This window comes from Pleurodeles waltl, chromosome 9, assembly GCF_031143425.1.
Source record: "Pleurodeles waltl isolate 20211129_DDA chromosome 9, aPleWal1.hap1.20221129, whole genome shotgun sequence".
Classification (NCBI taxonomy): Eukaryota; Metazoa; Chordata; class Amphibia; order Caudata; family Salamandridae; genus Pleurodeles; species Pleurodeles waltl.
In genome coordinates, this window is record NC_090448.1 from 19,377,885 (window position 1) to 19,401,256 (window position 23,372).

At 43.1% G+C, this 23,372-nt stretch overlaps 1 protein-coding gene across 3 annotated transcripts in view; it reads left to right on the forward strand.

Annotated features, from left to right (window-relative positions):
- Nucleotides 1–1,475: 1,475 nt before the first annotated feature.
- The window catches only part of OGG1 (8-oxoguanine DNA glycosylase), a 46,148-nt gene continuing 24,251 nt past the window's right edge, over nt 1,476–23,372 (forward strand). Inside the window, exons 1-5 of one of the 3 annotated variants that reach the window (XM_069206144.1) lie at nt 1,494–1,600; nt 5,928–6,019; nt 9,349–9,469; nt 15,008–15,447; nt 18,549–18,728. In XM_069206144.1, coding sequence (XP_069062245.1) covers nt 9,360–9,469; nt 15,008–15,447; nt 18,549–18,728 — 730 coding nt within the window. In that variant the 5' untranslated portion in view covers nt 1,494–1,600; nt 5,928–6,019; nt 9,349–9,359. Of the gene's footprint in view, nt 1,601–1,645; nt 1,991–5,927; nt 6,020–9,348; nt 9,470–15,007; nt 15,448–18,548; nt 18,729–23,372 lie in introns of those variants that run through there. The other 2 variants (XM_069206146.1, XM_069206143.1) reach the window with 2 other exon arrangements.

Below are 23,372 nucleotides of genomic sequence, written 5' to 3' on the forward strand. Positions count from 1 at the left end.
ATGACGCAGCAGGTTTATCTTAGTGGGATCACTTGTGAGGCCAAAACCAGTTTTATTAATTAGTAAGGTCTATAATCCTTTTTGCTATGCTGCCCTGCATCAAAACAAAAGGGCAGGAATGTGTTGCATCTACAAGAAATGGTGCATTCTGGTCCTTGTCCCCTGCGCTGGCGCACAAATTGCTGCCACGCACCAACGAAGGCACCCTTGCACCATGGGGCAAGGTTGCCTGTGTTGTGGAGATTATTGTTTTTGTGCAGGAAGGAATACCTTCCTGCACAAAAACAGTCACGGGAGGTGTTTTCCTCGTGTATGTGCTGCGGGGACAACTAATGCTATTTCTTCCTGTTGTGCCACCCTTACACCACCCCTGGGGTGGTGTAGGAAACTGATGTATTCCCAGGTTTATGAAAACTTGTAAATCTGGGAATGCGTCAGATTCCATGGGTCTTGTGTGGGAACACGCACAGCAACACCAATGGAATACCCTTTTCACGCAGATTAATGCAGGAAAGGGGGCCATATCTACAAGGCCATGTAAAGCCATGCACAGGCCACTTGTAAATGAGGTCCTAAATTTTTTGCAGCAGTTTTAAATACAGCAAACTTTGCCCAGACGTATTGGAGCACTTTACATAATCACCAGTTACATTGCACAAGGGGTGTTCATTTTCACTTTTCAACACAGGGAGATTGGGGTGATTTGCCAAGAAACACAGGATGTTGAGCCGCTGCTGAGACTCTAACCTGGGTCTCCCAGCTCCAGCTGCTACACCACATCCTCTCACAAATCTTCTTATGGCAGGATCTTATAAAATGTGATACGTGTAACGATTTACAAGTAAATAAAATAATGAACGTGGTATTGCATTGCTACTACTTGAAGTGCACTTTTCCAACAGTTAATACTTTTAAATCATGCCATTTTCTTTAAAAGGGACGTATTATAAATAGTTCATTCTTCCTCTCGGTTCTACTGTAAGGTGCCGCCCCCCCCACCTACACCTACAATGTAATCATTCCAACATGGCGGCCCCCGAAACAGGAATATGAGTGGACGTGGCAGTCTGTCTTCCATCCATATGGGGCATACAGGTTTCGGCGCAGACTCTGTGACGCATGTGACGCATGTGCCACCATGCGGCCATCTTGAAAGGTAGACTGATGTTCGCTTTCAAGTAGCGAGACATGAAATAACGCAGAAATTGACATCAGAATAGGAAAATGGAGCTGACGTATATGTGTATGATTCATATAGCAAGTTAATTTATCTGTGACTGCATGTGTGTCCTTTAAGGTTCAACTGTAATTAGAGAACGTGGGACGATATTGAAGTCCACAGTTCTTTGTTTTCCTTTTTAAAAATACTATTTACTCCGCCGTTGTTAGACTGCCCCTCCCTCTCGTAAAACTCAACCATGGGAAGCAAATTTCGCTAGTAAGAACAGGCTTCTACGCAGCTGTCCGTCTTCTCTTTCAATGCTCCGCTCCGCCTGGCGCCTGCTGCCATGCCCAAGCCCGCTGCCGAAAGGGACCGCTGATCGCCAGCAGCACGCGCTCCGTCGGGGCTGCGGCGGTCGCGTGCAGCAGGACTCCCCTTGTAAGTGGATGGGCTCGCGAGAGTAGTCCAGGGTGGAGAAGAATCTTCGAGAAGCGCGAGAACGGGACTCGCGCGCAAGCGGCCATCTTAGGTCGGACGTCATCCCAAGGCACCAACATGGCAGCCTCCAGCAGGGACAAATGAGAATCTAGGGGTTTTACCCCTTCTGTGTCTATCGGAAATGCTTTAGTACACGCGGCTCCTACTCTTCTAACATGCTTCGCATTTTAACAGGGTTCAAGGGCCCACACAAATAGTTTTTCATATTTCGAATTCACAGGGAAACACCTCTGCTGCAGCAGCACATCACACATGGACCTGGGAAACTTGGCAGAGCTGTATATATTTGCTGTTTTAAATACCGAGAAGAGGAAGAATTACAGACTTTAGGTGATTTTCCTAATTTTTGTATCAGCCACAGCATTAAAATAATGGTCATGCTGTTAAAAAAAAATATATCCATGTGGCAATCCTACTCACCACCAAGCAGCAGGTGTTGAAATCAATGGGCATGAGGGCGAACGGTCCTGCTAGCCCCCCTCCTGTTCTGCGTGAAGCAGGATGATGCAGCGGTGCTGCAGAGAAGTACCCGTGGAAGTGAGAATATGCAGTGTCGTAATTAGGCCCAGATGAAATTTCTATTACGCTGACGTAACTACGTATAATTTCTGTAACTTAAATTCTTGGAAAAAAACGTAATGTTAGCACACACAAACAAAATGAATGACCAGAGCTTACGCGTCTCCTGTTTGAGTCACTCCCTCTTTTGGGGCATTTTTTTTGTTTAAATGCATCTTCGTTTCCAAATTGGATGCAGGTACACATTTTGTGTTAAAATATAGCTCCAAATGCCGGTTCCGCATTTTGTGTAATTAAGCATACATATTTTTCCTGAAATGTAGTGTAACTACACAAATACAAATTACATGAATTTCACACACCCTTGGTTGTAATGCTACTATGCATGCTCACTGGACCAGCTCCTTAGAAATGGGACTTGTATTTTAAATCCCAGGAGTACCCACCAGGACAAAATGCCTAACATAATGTTTTCACACTGTGAAGGCTACAAGTATGAAACCCAGAAGTATAGACATAATGGTATTGAGGTTTATATAAATGAACACAACTCTGCACGTTTGACTGTCAAATTTGTTGCTCAGGATTACAAAATATATAGCACCTCATGCTACAGTGACCAATGATCCTTTAAGACAGTGCATGGAAATAAGCATGGCCTTCCTCTTTGAAGACCATTCTGTCACTAACAACCTATCCTTGCTTGGTCTTCTCTTGCTAATCACCATTTGCTACATGGCAAGGCTTCTGACATTCAGGCCCACGCATTCAAACACAACATTTTCCCATTGTGCTTCTAATTCCTCCGTACACTTCATAAATCATTGCACGAATACACAGTTCTATCACCTTTTACTTTTTAAACTCCTATAATTTATTTAATAACTTAATTTATGATTCCCACCAATACTTCTATTCAATCAAAACAGAATATATCTTCAGTCACAAAGGAACTTAGATGTAATGCATGACATGGCCCTTTTTAAGAACACAAAACTAAAACCTGTTATCTTCAGTTAAAAAATCCTAGGCTAACACATGACATCGTTTTTAACAAGAAATTCCACTAACTTTGGGCTCCTAGATTAGAGTGGCAAGTTAGCATCGAGCCAAATCCTGGGCAGTGATTAAAATTCAGGCTACAGGGTCAAAATCTAGTACAAAGGTCAATTTAACAGACATCTGAGGAGGAAAAGAAGATGTCTCCACATATTAATTTGTGAATGGTATTTTGCGGTATATGAGTAGTTGAAGTTACTATTTACATACTATTAAATGCAATTTTTGATTAGGTCCCAACATGAGTGATGGGAGGTCAGGAGGAAGAAGGAGGACAGATTATGGGCGGGAATGGTCGGGCAGAAGCATGCCACTATGTCTGCTGTGTACTAACTTCACATTCTTGTTGACACCAGTTTACTACTTCTTCACTGTGCTCTCCAACCTGCTCTATTTTATGCAGCTTGTGCCTGAGAGGTTGTTGAGTGAGAAACAGAGGTAGCTTCTTCCTCTCCGCATTAAAAACAAATGTTTCTGTGCAGTATTCTGAGCTTAGCTTGACACACCAAACAGTTAAAAAGGCACACTGCTGGTGAGGCTTGTGGCAGACGGGCCATACCATGTGTGTCACCGATCACTTTTCTGGTTGCGGGTCTGATCCCAGTGGTCATCACATTGTCGGTCCATTGCCCAAAAACCGAGAGCGGCCAAAGGCAGACTAGGATACCTTGAAGTTATCCAAGTGTGCACCAGTGAGTGAAGAGCAAACTGCTTGCGATTCCTAGACTTGGCTGTGCGACATATAAGACAATCCCAGGTTAGCACACACACATCGCTGTCTTTGGATGATGCGTTCAGCCAGATGATTGGGTGTTATGAAGTTGCTTTGAAATTATGCACTGGACGTAATACAATAGTTTACTGTCAGTGTACATTTGTCTGAAATGATGGATGGTTAATGTATTTAATAGACAGGTGGCCACCCTAACAGTATACGGTATGTGTTGTAAAGAAATGCGTGGAGAGGCGCTGACGGGTCAGGTGATGATTCCTTCAGTTGAAAAGGGGGCAATACAGATGAGGGCCCAGAGGCAGTAACTTGAACAGGTTGCAGCTTTAGGTGTCACGTAGTCCATAAATAGAGGAGGAGATGCCTCCTTTGAGGTAATGGAGAAGAGAGGAAAGCCAGTATGTGGAAATGTGACACTGGACCACACCTAGGATGTGCTATAGGTGTACTTTAATGACAAGAGGCCATAGCCTGCGTCATGAAGAGGAGATGAATTAGAAATGAGTGTGGGTGGAGACTGTTTCAGTTTACTTGGCAGTGGGGAGAAGGTGGGTCCGAAGACAGCTACCAGAGTAGATGACAACTTTAAGCAGCAGAAAAGCTATACAAAAAGAATCAGGGACTAAATTACATTGGTGACGGAAGGAAGGGACTATGGGATGCCTGAGAAAGACCTGTGTTTTTCTCTTCCGTTAGCAGCTCTGATTCAAAGTGTGTTGAAAGACGCATTTCAGAGTACACCGAATCAGAAACATTGATCAAACAAGATCTTATGATTTCTCCGTAAGTATCGTTAAGGAAAATGGTGCATTGTAAAACACATGAAGGAGGGAGCATTAATCAAAATTGTGTCGAAAGGAAAGGTTAGTTTTGTACATGGGTGTAGGACCCCCCCCTTCCAGGAAAATTCAAGAAAATGTGTGCACAATGGTACAGATTGAGCCATATTGATCCTGTTACATTGATCAAAACTGACAGGTTCATATTATGGTTTATTAGTTGCATATATATATATATATATATATATATATATATATATATATATATATATATATATATATATACACACACATATACATATATATACATATTTTAATATATATAAGTTGTTTAGAATATATATATATATATATATATATATATATATATATATATATATATATATATATATATATATATATATATATATATATTTATAAGTTGGTTAAAAACCAAAAAGAAAACCTTACCTTAAAATTAGTTGTTCAGGCAATTGTTATTCAGGCACAATTGTTGTTTAGACAGTAGTTGTTCAGTACTTAGTTGTAGAGACTTTTTAGTTGTTTAGCAGTAGTGGTTTAGGCTGTAGTTGTTTAGGACCTAGTTGTTCTGTCACACATTCACCCACATAGCTTGTTCTGTTCAGCCTTTGAGCAGGAAGATGCTTGTTTATTACCCAACATCTCTCAGGTCATGCAGGAATACAAGCAGACATGACCTTCTAACAGCTGATGGCGGGGATGCTAATGGAGCTGCTACACATTTGTATCACTGCTTTACATTCTTTAATCATATTCATTGAGAGGCTACCAGAGTAGAAAGTTGAAACATTCATTTTCAAAGCCAATTGGCTTGACTGTTTTTTAAGTGAAAGTGATTCCTGTTTAATTGCCATGTTTGTGTGTGGTTTTGTGGCTGGGTGTGTGGGTGAATGTTATAAGACAATTGTTGGATAGATAAGAGTGCTTGGACGGATGAACTGGTGAATCAGTAAGGGTGTGGATTAGTATTGGGTGAGTTCATAGATCAGTTATCGAATAGGTGCGTTGGTTGACTGAATGAATTGGTGAATGCATGAATAGATTAATGAGTGGGTGCCTGGCTGCAGGCAAACAGGCTACACCAATCTTACAGCCTGAGGGCTCACACAGTAGTAGTAAAAGTGTTATAAAAATGCAATAATTTCTATTATTGTTGCAGTGAATCTTTACACCAGGTTTTGGCACCATTGTATCAAGAATGCCCACAGTATGAAGAATTAACATTACGCCCTTGCAACCATTAAAACAAGGGTGAGTACCATTGTTGCAAGCGTGCCTACAATCGGTCAAGAATTACTGCCATTATGCCAGTGCAAGCTTTACACAGGAGTGGGCACCACTGTGCCAAGAATGCCCGGCATATGTGAATAATTAATACTGTCCTGCAGGTTCAGATTTGTGCCATCAGTTGCACATCAATCTGCGGGGGGTTTGAATGTTCCTCATTACTCAGTAATCATTAGTTCATTTTGAGATTTTCTCCATTACTCACTAATTTCCAGTATGTTTCCATTTTTATTTCTTAACTCTGTAATAAAGCCATATTCAGTTTGCAAAGATATCAATATATATCAACAAAACAACATGTTTGCTGAATGTAACAATAAGACATTTTCACATGTAAATGACATAGTGATCACTCTACGTCCCAACCGATCCATTACCCCATAACTTACCTTCTTCATCCTCCTTTAGCTGCCAGACTTGCAAGGCTGTGCTCGTGCTAGCAAATGGAGGCTCTTTCATTTCCAAAGGAAAGCGCACCCACATGAAAAATGTGCGACGGTTCCCTAACAGTGGATGAAGGTGCTCTACGAATGCCAGTAACATAACTGTTGCAGATCGGTTACAACCATTTAGTCCACCATGAATTGTTTTGATTTTGATCACCCGGTTTTGGGACATCTAGGGCCTAAGTTAGTGTTTGGCGGACGGATTGCTCCGTCACAAACATCATGGATATCCTGTCCACCATAATTATGATCTCCATAGGCTATTATTGGATCGTAATACAACGGACAGGATATCCATTACGATTATGACTGAGTACCGCCCTACGTCAAGCTCTAAATCCGGCCCTTACTGTGGATGAGTCTCACTGAGTCTCACTCATGGTAAATTCATGGTAATTGCACTGAGCATGTTTACAGTCTGTACCCCCCTTTTAATACACGGCTGCGCAGCTAGGGTAAGGGGCAGTGGGCAGGTTACACGTGAACACGTGTGCACATGCGTGTGTAGACTGTACATGAGAGTCTACCATCATACACAGCTGGGTAGTTGCCCACAGGTAGCATGCTTGTGACAGTTCTAAACTGTAATTCCGACCTATAAAAATAACCCCTTTCACAAGCCTAAACCTTCCTTTGAAATATTAATAAGTAACCTCAACAGTAACTGCTGATTGGAATCCCCAAGTCTTGTCCTGAATTGCATTTGGATCCCTTGTTCGACAGATCTCTCGACTGAATGCTCAGAAGAGCAGTTTCTTCATTGGTAGACCAGATCATATGGCCTAATCCATGGATTTCTTTCTCAGAGAATAGGCGAGTAATCTGCAATAGGGGCTTCCCGCGTTTGTAATGATCCAGAGGGTGCTGTCTCAGGTATGTCGTCAGAAGGTGGATTTGATTCTGGAGACTCCGATTTGGCGATCACAGCCTTGGTTCCCAGTATTGTTACACCTGTTTTGCGATTGCCTCGATAACGGTTCTTCACTTCTGGGACCTTCTAACGGACCCCCACTTGGTCTTCCTCATCCATTGGTCGTGTGGGGCCCGAGCCCCCCTTATGACTTAGACAGTTATAGGAGATGTTGGGAAGTGCCAGGTATTTTGCCACAACCTAAGTTCTACATCCAGCAGTCTTGGTCAGCCAATACCCATAAAAGAGATGCTTCAGCTTGGAGAAGATGGGTTAGGTGCTGTGATGAGTAGGGTGTAGATCTTCGAGAGACTACGTTGTCAGTGGCTATTCATTTTTTGTCACAGTGTGGTCTGGCTTAGAGGTCGATAAGAGGATGATACTAACTGGGCGGACTCAACCTCGTTGTTAAAAGAACTGCAGAGGGAGTGCTGAAATTTAATCTAGCTGGATAATACAAGGGATCCAGATAAAGGTTGTGAATAATAAAATTACCTTATAAATCACCTGTTTCGTTTAAAGACTTTTTAATGTAGGTGTTTGTAGGTAAGAATAAAAACAGGGGTGAAGACTCCGTTGAGGATTATGACTCAAGGGGTCTAAAGATTGGGGGCCAACATGTTTCTGCCTACATTAAGAGCCAAAAGGTCTGGGGCATTTATCAGGGTCAGGGATCCCTATGAATGAAGAGGGAAACAATATGCTCAACAGAAGGAAAAGTGCCCAAACAAATATATATATATGTGGGGCCTACCTGAGTAATTCTGGGGGAGGCCTTGCGAACAAAGGTGGTTAGCCTCTGGTCTGGGATCTAACGGTGGGGCGTTGCCCCTTATAGTCACACTTATTCCAAAGGCCGCAACCTGGTGATGCACCTAAAGCCCGTGTTCCAGCCGCTAGATCCCAGATCTATTGCTTTGAAATAAACTTCCAGGCTCGTCTAGTCAGCCACACTGGCCAGGTGGGTCTGCTGGCTATTAGGCGAAGCAGCTTTTGATCTGTTACTCTTTGGAGCTCATTCCACGAGAGGGTCCATGGCTTCTAAACCTTACTGCTTCGGTTCATGCCTAGGGGATATCATGAGAGCTGCCGACTGGTAATCTGAATCTACTTTTAGTACTTCTTATTATCAACCAATTATGGATGTTGCTTCTGTTGTTGGGGGTCAGCTTTAAACAAGCATAGGCTGAGCCTCCATCCTGACAGAATAAAACAATTCCTGCTGTTGCATCAAGAATTTTCACTTCCTTTAAGGACACAGTGGTGGGGATTATCCCACCCAGGTGTTTACTTTGTGATTTCTCATTTAGTACTAACCATGTATTTTATTTGACTATTTATATACTGGATTTATAAAATGGGTCATAGCCATGGTTGCATGTATGTTTCTTTATGGTTTCACCTAACGACAAGAAACAAAACTGAATGGTATTTGTTGAGGTCCCTTTCTGGAGAAGGATATTGTTTATCATGCTTGCCGAATGGCTGTTGGGAGGCAGATCAAGGATTCCTACTGCAGTTTAGATTTCCAGTTGACATTTATTCACAGGGAGACTACTGTGTGTTCTATTGATGCTGCGTTTGCAAGAAGGAGACGGGTCCTATGATTACATTCAGACTTAAGGGACCACGTGAGGCCTGATCGGTTCATTTATGCATGACGAGGTGGAAGATGGTCATGGGAAATGTAGTACTGAAGTGTTTTGATTTTTCATTGGCAATTGTGTTTTATCGCAGCAAAGTTAGATACACATAATCCGCACCTCCATGTCCTTATCAGAATTGAAGGTTCTTGACGCAACAGCTAGAAATGTTTTATTGTTAGGGAAACTTGCTCATATGACTTATTTCAATTGTACCGTGTCAGAATTAGACACTTTGTGACACCAAAGGCTAGTCAAAGAGTTCTAGCTAATTCTCTTCCTCTGTTTCCTCAGGTCCTGGCGTCATGCAGCATCACGCCACCCTCGCCTCCTCTCCAGCGTCATGGTGCAGCTTCCCATGCCTGCCTTCAGAGCTTCGATTAGACTTTGTCCTGTCCTGTGGGCAGTCCTTTCGGTTAGTAGGCTTGTTTGAAAATGTCCTTTTGTTTAATTCGTAGAAGGAGATAATTTGCAATCTACAGAAGTGGTAAATTTAGATATGTTATGTAAATTGATATTTGAGCGAAAGTTAAATTTCCTTAAGACTGATTTACAATTAAATATCTGAAAGGGGGGTTTATTTATCTTTGTTCCTTCTTGCGGTTTTCAAAGATTTGCAACTTTCGAGGGCATTCACATGAGAACGCATAGAAATCCCTATGAATCCTAGATTGCCATGCCACCCACCAGGTCTGAGCATTGTCCCCATAACAGACAAAGTATGTAGAAGCAAATTGTGCGTAGGTGCTTGTTAATTATCACTCGTCAGTACACCCGCAACATATCTTTACAGATAGGTAAACATGTTCCCCTGCACTCCCATGAAATATGGAGGTGAACAGTTCCCTTCTCAGTCCTGACACCACACTTGCATCTGCCCTTTGTAAAAGAAAGTTCATCGGTTTAATTCACAAAGGAAAACTACTTGTGAAGGTTTCCACCCACAAGAGATTCCCTTCTATGCTTGCATGGAGATCTCCACCAGGATGGGACTCACCAACTCCAGGTGTAAATCTCCACTCAGCTGTTCTATTTAGGTGTCTCCACTCTCTTACACAAGGGGCGATGCAGACTCTTTTGACTGAAAATATAAGGTAAAGATACAGGTAGTTCGATTGGATTACTAATAAACTTCTATATGCAGAGATCTCTGCAGCAAAGATCTTCTGTACCACAGGCCGAGGTCTTCGCCCATGTTACGGAAAATTCAGAACGGGAAGTAACAAGGAAATAGCATTCACCTGACCAAAATCACACGTCAAGCATTAACCCCGCAAACACATAAAGGCAGCCCTCACTCTAGGCTCTGCCCTCTTACCCTTCCATGATGTAGTTTACCACACTGAAGAGGAAAGGGAACTTCAATGAGGAGACGGACCTTGTGGTTAATTTTGTATAACACTGGTGGTATCTACATGGCCAGCCTCCATCCTCTCGGTGAATCGGAGGGGGTAGCCATGTAACAAGAGGTCCCATACTTTGTTAATGCATTGGGGGTTGCGGTGCACACTGTACTGTGCCTCAAAACTATATAAAAAGAAGTGATGTATGCAGTGCTTGAGTTAATCTCAGCCACTGGTAATTACTCAGGCGTATCCCAGCCCATCCTTATTTTGCATACCACACCACCTCAGTTTGGACCAGCCATAGGCAAATCAGTCTTGACCCTGCTCCACTGGGAACAGTCCACCCGAACTGCCAGACCAAGTCCTCCTTGAACAGGAACACAAGAAACCCAAGACCCCTTATGCCAAAGCAGGATTTTGTTTTTGAAAAAAACAAAACCCAATGACCCCCATACCATGGGAGGTTTGTCCCGTGGTATGGTGGTCATTTAAAAGTTTTTAGTGTCCCTTGCCACCAGGCTTTTCACGGCGGTGGCAAGGGATGGTAAACACTGGCCATTCGACCGCCCACTCTAAATCGGGCTGTTGGTTGAATAACCAAACCTCTGATACCCTTACTCTGTCGGAGGAGTATATCAGCGACGGAGAAGGAGCAGGCTCCATCACTGTAGAGTGGACCCGTGATAATCTAAAGTTTTCATCACTTCAGCACTTTAGGCCTGGTTTAGAATTTGGCAGAGAGCGTCTCCGTTGTCTCCACCAAACTCCAAATCAGCCCCTAAGTGCAGAAGAGATGAATACGTTAGATTATCACAGGTGCATGTGCAAAATAAACCAGAGAGTGTAACTGTGAAATGTTGCATGGTTTGCAAATTACTATATGTTTGTCAATATGGAATATTATGATCATAACCTCTCTGCCCCTCAGTGGTTTTGTTGAGGCCTGGCTAGTTGGGTATTCTTTCACCAGGGTATGGCTACAACGTACCTGATACTTGTAGTCCTCCTTCAGTTTTTAGTACCAGGGGCCATGTTGGTAGCAGCGCAGGATCATGTTCTACTTTTTTTCTTGTATTCCCTCCCCCTTGAGCAAGGCCGCAGGCTCCTCCTTAAACGCAGCTGCTGTTTGGGTCCTCCCGTGACATGCCAAAGGCAACCCCATCTGCTCCATTCTGCACCCGGTCTTCACATTGAATAACAATACTTTTTATCTCATCGCACCCGGGGAGTTCTTACAACTCACTGGAACCTTGACGCTAGCAGGAAGTGCTACTCACATTATTGCGTACTTTGTCAAGAAGGTTCCATGGCTCGGTGCTGACTTTGAACGGTGTCCCCATACGCTTGTGAATACTAGTGATGACCATTCTACATTCAAGGGTGGGCTTCTCAGCGCTGGTTCTCTCCCCAAACATTACTGGGAACTTTACAGAATAACGTTTGAACTATGACTTGGACTTCCTGTTTGCCACAGTGTTATGGCTAACTGAAACATCTACCCCTAATTGTTACTGCTAGCTGTAGCGTTCCATATAGTAATAGGGCAAGCAAGGAAGGGAATGGAGTCGCTGTTATTTTTAAACCAACCAACTCTCCACCTGTTCTTCACAGTCTCTTATATTGTCCCTGAAACCATTTTGTGTATAATGTATTTTCCCTCTCCAACTGTAGGCACGCCCAGATGGAATGAATGAATGACCTGATACATTCACTGAACTTGTAGGAGAAATAGCTCTATCTACCACCCTGTTTACAATCCTGGGCAATTTAAATTTTCACGCTGCAGCCTACACCAACTCTAACTTTACAAAACTAGAAAATTATCTTTCCCTTTTTAGGACTTAAACAGAATGCCTCCTCTCTGACACACATAATTGGCCACAGCCCAGACCTTAATTGTGCTGTTAAGAAGTCTATTAACACATTTGTAATTTCCCCCGACCTGGACGGATCATCTTCTGATCTCCTTTTATAAGTAGCCCCCTCAGATTGTTCAATTGACAGGTGCAAGTCCATAGATCTAAAAAATGAAATTGAGATGTTTCAAGATTGTTTGCAAAGTTTAGGTCTGTAAATATATTGTTCAGCCACCTGTGGAATTCTTAGTGGGAATTGACTGAGCGTCCTCAGATCAAGAACACATCATCTATGATTATGAACAGAGATTTAGCTGATAACGTGACAGAATTGACAATATTATAGATCAATTTGCCTTCAAAATAGAACCTATATAGATTGGCTTTCTGAGGGGCAAAGCGGCAACCCATTGCTGTTCCTTTTATCAGGAGAAGCGCCTGATTTAAACTTGAAAAAACTCTTCATGAGGAATAATGATACTACTTTCGACAAATATTGTGAGGGATATCATTTACAATGTCTCTTTTGTTCAGAACATCTTCTATGAGTTTCAAAGCATCTTTTTCCAGGATATTGCTATACAGGTCTTCGATATCAAAATTCACCAACATGTCTGTTTTGGAATTGGACTGGATAGATGAAATCTACGCAGTTCCTAATGTATGCTCAGATATTTGCCTCAAAAGATTTCAGAAAAAAGTCTACATATTACAAAAGTGGTTCCAATAGAATTACACACCCAGAAATAATGAGCCTCCTTGGGGAATCGTCTTGGATTTTGTGCACGTTTGGAACAGTTTTGGGAGTATAGCTATGACAGGCGCATGGGGTCCTACTTATTAAGGAAATCAAACTCTCTGTTGCGAATTCAGCCGTACTCTAATGCTTCCTCTGTAATCGTGATAATTTGATGTCTAACCTTGAAGAAGGGATCCTGATTAAATTTTTCATAGTACATTGAATCCTCTAGTTATTCTTCTATTTTTGTTTAAACTGCCACTGGGTGTTATGTTGGAGACAGAAATCATGTGTAACAGCTCTGAATTATTTATACAAGGAGTGAAAGATAGTAGTTTAAATGTTGAGTTGCTCTGACCCAGATTGAAAATGAGGAGCGTTAGTATAATTTTATGCAATTCATTATTTTGAACTTGTCATTAAAAGATCAAAGTAAAAAATATTTCACATGTTTTTGGCATTTATGACAAATGAGATGGATTAATTTTACCACACCAAGGTGGTGCAACTGTTGCAAAAATAAGGTATTGTGAAAGAAATACATCTGTAGCTAAATTATAGCGATATTATTATTGATGGTCCAAGTACTAGTATATATTTATCACTTAGGGCCCTCTCTTTGTTTCCAGCCTTGATTTAAGCTGTTTGCAGAAGGACATGCAGTTTTTATGAAGTAATTTTTATTCGTTTGGGAAAGAAAACATTGCACCTAAGTAGTTAAGAACCAACATGCAGAGATTTCTGAATTTGTCAGTTGGATATTTCAGCAACAGAATTCACTGCATTTGTTTATGCAAATCAGCCCATTGGGGTAAGAGCGAGAAAAGGAGTGCAAGGAGGAGTCTCAAGAGAGAGTTTTAATTTGGTAAACAATCCAACATTTTCAACCTACTTGGAGATTTTTAAGCGAGGGTTCGTTGAGGCTGGCCAAAGTTTGAGGCTGTTGGAAAGATGCACTTCTACTGTTGATTTTATTGATAATCCTGTTTTGTCGACATTTATTTTTTCACAAAAATCTTCTGTGCACCCACAGCTAAGCAGATGCCAGGGGACAATTAAAGGTAGGCGAGGCGTGGACATCAAGGCTTTTTGACAGATCATTAGCTGTATGTCCTAAGCGTAGATAAAAAATAAATAAATAAACATCCCTTATATGCCTTTATATTAATTGTAAATCTGCATCTCCTTCAATAAAAAGATTTGGGTAAGTATGAAAAAAGTAAGATTTATCCCTATGATTTGAGCTAACCGTACCTCGTTCCCCCTTAATCTAAGAAGAGATGAGGAGAAATCCGAGATTCCTAATTGCAAAAGAAGTGAATGTGCCTGGCTTTTCTCTACAAATAATAATGTTATGCTAAGGTCATTCAGTTGCTAAATTCTTGATTAAACAGAGAGTTTATATGATCTGTGTAAGAGGGTAGAACCGAAACTGACTTGAGCACACGTGATACTCGCTAGGCCCTCTATGCGCCAAGGATGTGGAACAGCATCCCTGTCTCCATGAGGACTGACCTAACATTGCTTCAGTTTATGAGAAAGTTATCCACAGCTCTCGTATCAATCCTTGACTTTAATCTTGTGTTTGGCCCTATGCAGCACTCCATTGCCTTTTGGTTTGTTCCTCACAATAGAAATACTGCATACATACAGTATATGAACATATGCGTACTTATGGGCAATACTGCAGGCTCCAGTGAAATATTTTTTGAAGATCCCCTACCCCCTATATGTTCATGCAGTTCACCAATCTCCTTTTTGTATTTATGTGAGACTTGGGTGGGCACAACAATGCATCGGTGCCTTGGTTCACAGATTAAGTGATCTGAAGGCCAGATAGAAAGGGTTTTAAACAGGAAGGTTTATTGCAAGTGTTCTATTTTCTTGTTCATTGTATGAATAGTGAGATTGTTTTTTCAGGAGATGCACAATAGAGAAATTGAAAGCTATTTTAAAATGTGATGAAAACTCACTTTGCATGTTTCACTGTTCTAATTTGTTTGCATTGCTAGGTGGTCAGAAGTCCATCCTGGACACTGGACTGGTGTTTTGGCAGGCCGCGTCTGGACCATCACCCAAACAGACGACCGCATCTGGTACAGACGCTACAGCAATGATGAAAAAGCCCTTAAAAAAGAGGAGCTTTTTTCGACTTGTAAAAAACCCACAGCAAAAAGGAATCAGCCAAAAACCAGTGCAAAGACTGCCCCAGACTGGAATGAGATAAAAGTTGAGAACCCCTGCCAGACCACAGTAAAAGAAGAGAAGAAAGAAACAGCGACCATTCTCAAGGAGGAGCCAGAAGAAGAGTTCTTTGGAGTAGGCGAAGATCTCAAGATGGAGGTGGAGATCCTCCGTGATTACTTCCAGCTGGAGATCAGCCTGGCTGACCTGTACAAGCGTTGGAGCGCGGCTGACACCCACTTCGAACAAGTGGCACACACCTTTCCAGGTATGTATGAGGTTGGTAGGACCAACATAAGCAACGTGTGAGATCTGTGTTTGTTGAGTGGGGGGAATGCAAGACCTGTTGAGTGTGTAGATGCTCTTAGTGAAAAAAGAGCTTGGAACACAAGCCTGTCAATCACTTGATATCATATTTGTACCTGTTCTTTCCTGTAGTCACCATGCACCAAATGTTTAAATATTTTTTTGCACCCTTGTGACACTTGAAGTAAGTTTATCTGTGCTGACGAATCCGCTTTCATCATTATTTATGTATGTTTTATGTATGCTTAGGGCATCAGGTGGTACTTACTCAAATGGGCACTCCATCAGGTGGCCAGATTTTCCTCTGTAGTACGCGTTCTGGTACGAGAAGATGAGTGTTCGTAGGGTAGTGCCCATTGGTAGTTCTGAGATAACCCGAAGCGTCCCACTGTAATTACATGTGTAATGTTAAACACGTCGACCAGAAGAAGGCGGAAGTGGTGCAGTGCGTGTGAGAAAAAGGGTAGGTCACATCCCTATTTTAACCGAAGGCATTGCTGCAGATGGGACTGATTCACATGGAAGAGGAAAGAGCACATTTAAACAAGCACACCAGGATTCATGAAAACCCTATGACCCGAGGTTTAACACTGTAGATATTTTGCAGTCATAGGGGCCGGGCTGGCAGGATACATTTAGGAAAATTTGAAAGTCCCAGTTTCTACAGGGGCACATCTCTAAGTTTTGTGAATTCCAGAACATAAGCAATATAAAGCAGATTTGAGGCACATATATATGATTTTATGCTATTCCCAATTATTTGTGCATCCAGTTGTGACACATTTACGATAGTTCCACAAACTGCCCTCACCTCCCTGGACTGGAGTAAAATATACCCTCCCTGAAAAAACTGGCTAAGGGATCCTTGAAAAGGCTGAAAAGACAAGAAGTAGTAGCCCATGTTTACCTGTGTTATGTCTTGATTTCGAGTCCCTTGGAATAAGCCCCGTTATTACCCAGTTCCTGATACTACCGTGACCCCAGTAACTGGGAGCACGCACAAATAGCCTTTTGTTTTAGATTATTTCATGGAGATTCTAAACTTAAGGGGTCACCTTCGTCATTGGCCTAGTTGACGGACCTCATCAAAAAACTAGATCAAGTAATAATGCTCTTGTTGACTGCTCTTAAGGTCTTGCAGTTAAATGTAAAAACTCGGGCAGATAATTTACATCAATTTCAGCCAAAACAATACCATCCTCAAACGCGGTACAAAGCCGGCCTCTGCGTTAACTGTGTCCTTCAAAGAAGGTAGATGGATTTTGCAAGGTAAGTTTAAGAATGCAATCAGTTGTCCTGGCATGAAGTCTGTAGACCACATTCATAAGTGAGTAAACATCCACTCGTGAACTTGGGGCATTCCTGCAAAGAGCATCATGTAAAACTACCTCTGTCTCCGCGAGACTGTTAATAAATAGTGCTCTAAGGGGAGTTAAAGAAATGAGTATCTTCAAGTACATCGCTAGGGTCACCGAGCAAACACCCACTTCTTGAGATTTGTCCCTCAAGCCTTTCTTCTGAGTGTGCCATTGGTTAGGTTTAGAACATACATTTCAACACATATTAAGCATGGGAATTGCCTGGGAGATCCCAAGTAACGGAATATATGGATGTGTGGTGATCTAAGGTATCTACTGCTGATGTGCTTATGACTTGAGTCACCAATCAGCACTACAAATTGAAATGCACAATGTTTGGTCAAGAGGGCTAGAATCATTCTTATGCAGTGTTACAGAAGAGCCTTATGGCCTAACAGTGCAGCTGTGTCTGCTGCTTTGGTCTATTTCAGATATTTAAAATGCAGGTCCTAAGGGGAAACGCACAGATTTTAGGTCTAGATTTTAGATTTTAGGTCTGTCTTGGCAATCTTTGTGTTTTAGTTTCATCTGCTGAAATCTCCACAAACTTTGTTTTTAACATTTTTAACAAACAACATTGTTGTCAGGAATCCATTTAAGTTATCTTCATTTCTGGTGTTTTTTGCACAAGTGTAACAAACCCTCCCCTCTTTGCTCCCCCTCTCCACCCACGCTTTGAATAACTTGGCTTGCCTTTGTGTTCTTCCATTCACTCTGCTACTACCACATCCTTCCAGCCTCACCCCCTGTCCACCTTCGATGACCTCTGTCTACGGATTCCCACCTCTCCATCACCGTTTGGTCATCCCAGCAGGTGCATTGGTGAGCTGAGCACCTCAACAAACTCACAACACATAGTTTGTGCGTAGCCGCTACTAGTCGTTGAACCGTGATGGCTTAGGGGGTCTTTCTGTTGGAAAGGTTTCCATATCAAACCGATCTTCAATCAGATAAAAATATCCATAAAAGCGACACTCAAATAAAATTCATGCAATAAATCACCAAAAACATTCACAGAGTTAGAATAAGAATACAATTCAAACATATTAATCACAGAACATTCACAGTTTAGATGAACAAACACAAATCTAGAAAATAATGATCCAATGGTCAGCAAAAGAAAAATCATTATTGCATAAAATCAAATAAAATTAAGATTATTTAACTTGTTATCACCTATAGATCGAAAGGATCCTATTGTGACAATACAAAACTAAAATCCTCAAACCTAGAATAGTAAGTAATCAGTAAAATTAGATTGTTTAAAAATCTAGTATCCTCGTTATTCAACCTCATATGTTAAAACATCGAGATGTGGAAGCTGTTTTCTTCTGTGGATAGCTTGCGAGATGCAAGCAGATACTGTATGAGCTGTAGAGCCACCTTACTGAGATTTCGGATCAAATTAAAAGCATCTTTATAATAAATAAGTCTCTCCTGTAAAAACATTGGTCGTAATATTTGTTTCCTCAAGTCCCTATCAAAATTACAAAAAATAATAAAGTGCACTGTTGACTGATTTGCATCACATGGGCATTTGTTGAGCCCCACAAAGAGGCCTTGTATGTAACACTGGGTAAACATTTACTTTTTATGTAAGGTCAGTAATTCTCTAATAGACTTATTCCTGTATCAATGAAGTGAACTCTTGAAAAGACAAGTGTAAGTATTCTAATAGTAAGATATGTTTTGCTTCTATGTACAGGAGTGCGGATTCTGCGTCAGGACCCCACAGAGTGTCTGTTCTCCTTCATCTGTACATCCAACAACCACATCTCCCGCATCACAGGCATGATCGAGCGACTGTGCCGGGCATTTGGCGAAAGACTTTGCGAGCTGGACTCGATCGAGTACTTCACCTTTCCCTCTCTTAAGGCGTTAGCTGGTTAGTGGTGCTTTCCTCAGCTACTCCTGTGATTTTGTTCTGAAAGCATTATGTCTTTCAGTGGCTTGATATGTCATTGGTTCATTTTATAAGGAGGTGTACTCTGATAGATGTCGCTCATTCTAGGATTGGTTAATGGTACCTTCATAGACCTGATGCTTCCCTGGATCATTTTCTAAAGTGATGTACTCTGCCTGATGCACCCCTGTTCTAGGATTGGTTAGTGATACTTGGATTTCAGTAATCAAAAGCAATAAATGTGTAAAGTAAAGCACATAATCCCCCACAGTTATCTATTTTGCCCCTTTAATGCTGCCCCTAAGCAAACTGCTTAGTTGACTTGACATATTATATATTTTTTTTAATTAGGCAAATTCTTGAAGTGAAGATTAAACACAATAGTGGTGAACAATCTAACAGAAATTAGCTTTTGCATGTGGAACAGCCAGAAAAGTATTTTTTAGCAGGACCTTTATGTAAAAAAAGTTTTTTAAAAGTTGTAACGTTTGTCAGCTTTGCAAAACAGTTCTGATGGAATTTAAAGTTTATACAGCCTTCAACGCCCATTTTTTTTTTATATAAACCCTCTTATTTATTTTATTGATGTTAATTATTTTCAGCACAATACAACAGTTCATCAATGACTGGTAACTAGAAGACGGGCTTAAGACATGTATGACCAATAGGTGCTAGTTACAATAGGTTGCAGACAGCATGCCAGTTAGTTGGTGTGGGCGATTTTTTCCTCCAGTGGCACGTATGTTTTTGGGCTATAAAGAAGCCAAGTCCTACCAGCGTTCTCTGGTCCTCCTCGAGGTTGATCAACCCTCCATTTTGCCTGAGAGCGCCACTTTAGGGTCCAGTGTGCTCTGTATGAGCATTATCTTGACGGGGGATTTATGAATCTGCAACCAGTACAGGTGGATATGTGAACATTCCCTTATTACATGATGAAATGCACCTGTAAGGGGGCTACATCGTGTGCAAGCAGGACTAGCTCTACCCATCTTCCGTACCCATAGAGTAGGCCTTAAGCAGTTGAACTGGATTAACCTAAGGTTAGAGGGCATAGCAAGTCAAAAAACTGCTGTCTTAGTCTCTTGCCATTCGTCACTGTCTAGTTCCCCCAGGTCTCGTCACAAGAACTCTCCTGTACCAACCAACAGGTCCGGTTAATTGAGGAGCGATGATCTATGTAATCCGGAGCCCAGGGGTTCGACTATCAGCTTGCGTTAAAGTGGGTTATACTCTGGGACTGCCTCTGACTCCTCCTTGTATGCACCGAGAGCGTGGGGGAGATGCAGGTAACTGAAGAACTTGGACCTGTGCAACTCGAAGTCTCTCACCAGTGCTCAAAGATTTCATGTGGTCGTTCTCCCACATATACCCCAAGTCTAAAATTCTGATATGAGCCCATGGCCGAAATTCTAATAGTTGTGTAACTGTCACCAGCCTCATCCTATACCATATAAGGATTTGATTTGTGAGTTTATTAAGCTATTTAATATAGTCTTTAAAGGCTATACCGGCCTTTAAAGGCCCGCTCCAGCGTTGAAGGCCCGAGCCGGAGGCGAGGGCCTGTAATAAGGGAGCGGGCCTTTAATTGCCGTTAGAGCCCAGCTACGAAGGGCTATAAGGCTATTAAAACATTCTGCCACTAGAGGGCAGAATGTTCTAATATAGCCTTAGAACCCGCCGTAGCGGGCTCTACCGGCTATTAAAGGCCCGCTCCCGCGTTAAATGCCCGAGCCGAAGGCGAGGGCATTTAACAAGGGAAAGGGCCTTTAATAGCCGGTAGAGCCCGCTACGGCGGGTTCTAAGGCTATTAGAACATTCTGCCACTCAGGGCAGAATGTTCTATTAAATAAAACAAATTGCTCACGGAGCCCGAGGGGATTAATATCCCCTCGGGCTCCGTGAGGCTTTGTTCACAGCTGTTGCTGTGAACAAAGCGAACATTGGAATGTTGGCGCTGCAGGCTTTTACCGGCCAGTAAAAGCCCGCAGCACTCCATTGTTTTCAATGGAGCTACCAATGTTCCAATGTTCTAATCATGCTTAGGTGCTGAAAGTGATCTTCAGCTATTTGAAGGTGAGTATGGGCAGGCCGATGCGGCTACATACCATGTATGTTGGACCTGGCCCTTTTTGTGGGTTCATCCCCAGACTTTTTGCCTCCTTCCTCTTATTTTTTCAGACCTCTTGCTGTTGGCTTTAGGACTCTGAGCACTTTACCACTGCTGATCAGTGCTAAAGTTCAGATGCTTTCCCTTCTAAAGGTGGTATGATTGGCTTATACCTAAGTGGCACATTTGATTTACCTGTAAGTCCCTTGTACAGTGGTATCCCTTTACCCAGGGCCTTTAAATTAAATGCTACTAGTGGGCCTGCAGTGCTGCTTGCGCCACCCACTGAAGGAGCCTTTCAAACCTTTCTCAGGCCTGCTAATGCAGGGCCTGCGTGCGCAGTTTACTGCCACAGGGACCTGGCATCTAAATTTACTTGCTAGGCCCAGAACTCCCTTTTTACTACATGTAAGTCACCCCTAAGGTAGGCCCTAGCTAGCCTTATGGGCAGGGTGCTGTGTATGTGTAAGGCAGGACATGTGCCTGATTGCGTGGCCTGTCCTGGTAGTGACAAACAGCCTATTTGGTTTCTCACTGCTGTGAGTGCTGCCTTCTCATAGGCTTGCATTGGAAATGCCCTGCCTTATGTGTAGGGGGTGGCAGAGTAACAGTTGGGCTTTGTGCATACTTTTCAGACAGCTTGTAAAGAGGGAAGGTGGAGGCTGCATTTCGAATGGTCTTCCTGGACCGAGAGAAGGGGGAGGCGGGGCACACATGCATCTGTAAAGGTTGTGCCCTGGCCTCACATAAAAGGGCTTGTTTACCCCCAAATGATGTTTGGAGCCTGTGCTGGAGGAGAGAGGGGGCACTCGCAGAACCAGTTGTAACTGGTTGGAACCTCCTCTTCCCTTCTTTGTTAACCCACTGCAAAACTGATTATAAGTACAGGGGAGTTTTCCCCACAATTGGGGAACACTTTGGACATTGAAACATACTTGTAACTGGATACAGAATGCTGCTGGAGGGAGTCACCAGGAACCACCTTGGACTGCTGCTGCTGTGCTGACCTGTGACCTACTGGGTCACTAGGAGGAACTGCCAACTGCCTGCGTCCATCTTGTGCTGGCCTACTGCTGGGCCATGCCGCCCTGTGCTCCATCTTGTTGTGTCCCCCAGGGGCAGGGTGCTGTGGCCCCTGACACCTGCCATCATCTGTTAAAGTGCAGGAGGAAAGGCTTCACCTTAATTACATGGCGCCCGGAGAGCACTCTGTTTACTTATCTCAAAGCACCTTGGAAGCACTTTTGGCTGTATTTGTGTTGCGATTTGCCGCCGTGAGAAGCACTGCAGCAACCGGGGCATTTTTAATTCCGAGGGCGTCCCACCACAGAGTGAGGTAAGGAGCAAGCGTGTTCCTAGCGTGCCTCTGGGGTGAAGCACGCTCCGAGGAGCGCCTCAGGGGCACCAACAGGCCTCGCCTTTGGCCTGTTCACAGCTGCGATGCGGGCGGGCTGCATCTGATTCGCGCACCAGTTCTGGTGCGGGCGAGTCAGCCTTCTGTGGAGAAGGGCTGTGAGGAGGCCTCATCTGAGGCTACCCCACGGACCCTCATTTCTGCTCCCCAGGACAGGCGGGGAAGGAAGCCTCATCCGAGGCTTCCTGTCCCACTGGGCCCCTACAGTTGTTGCTCGTGGATTGGAGGAAGCCTCATTGGAGGCTCCCCGCACCACACGACCCCTTGTTGCCGGGTGGTTCTGCTCCCCGGGAAGGCCTGTTGTGCTCCGGGGGGAGGGGCCCAGAGATCACGGGCCCCAATATAAGAGGAGGGGGTGCGTGCCACCCCCCTCTGCCCAAATCACCAAACGACCCCTGTTTTGCACAGATGAGCGCCGGGGGACCCCACATTGATCTCGTTGCACGGGAGGTGTCTTCCCTGTACAAAACAGGTACTTTTTGGTGGTACATGTTCATGGGGGCATGTTTGGATTCTATCATGATTCGTGCATGTATGATGTTATGCTTCCTATGACTTGCCTGTATGTTCCTGATGTTCCTTTTATGAGTAAACTGTGTGTTATATGTGACTACTGCTGATTTCTGCAGAGTAATAGTATTGTGTAACGTTGTGACAACTGCTTGGGTAGCAGGGTATTACTGACGTGTTAGGTCTAATGATGTTGTGTACAATACAGTTTATTTTTATATAACTTGGTGTTGTGTTTCCTTTGTGGTGGGGATAGTGCATCACATGTGTTGTGCAAACGCTTTACACATTGCCTCTCCCTGACTAGAGTGGGTGGGTTCTGCCTGGCTTAGGTGCATACATTAGCCAATCAGAAACCCCATTTCTAACAATGTAAGTCGATTTGCCCCAATTTACAGTCAACCCAAGGCATCTTTGTACATGTTTCAGCTGCTGCAGGGAGCTGTCTGGTTGTTGGAAAAAGAGCAAGGTGTCAGTGGATAGGGACCCTCCGTCTTCTGATCCATTTGGCCAGTAAAACTCTTCGATCTGCACATCCCTCCGTTCCACCAGGAGTTCCATGCCAAGAAGAGGAGAGACGTGGCAACTCTACGGT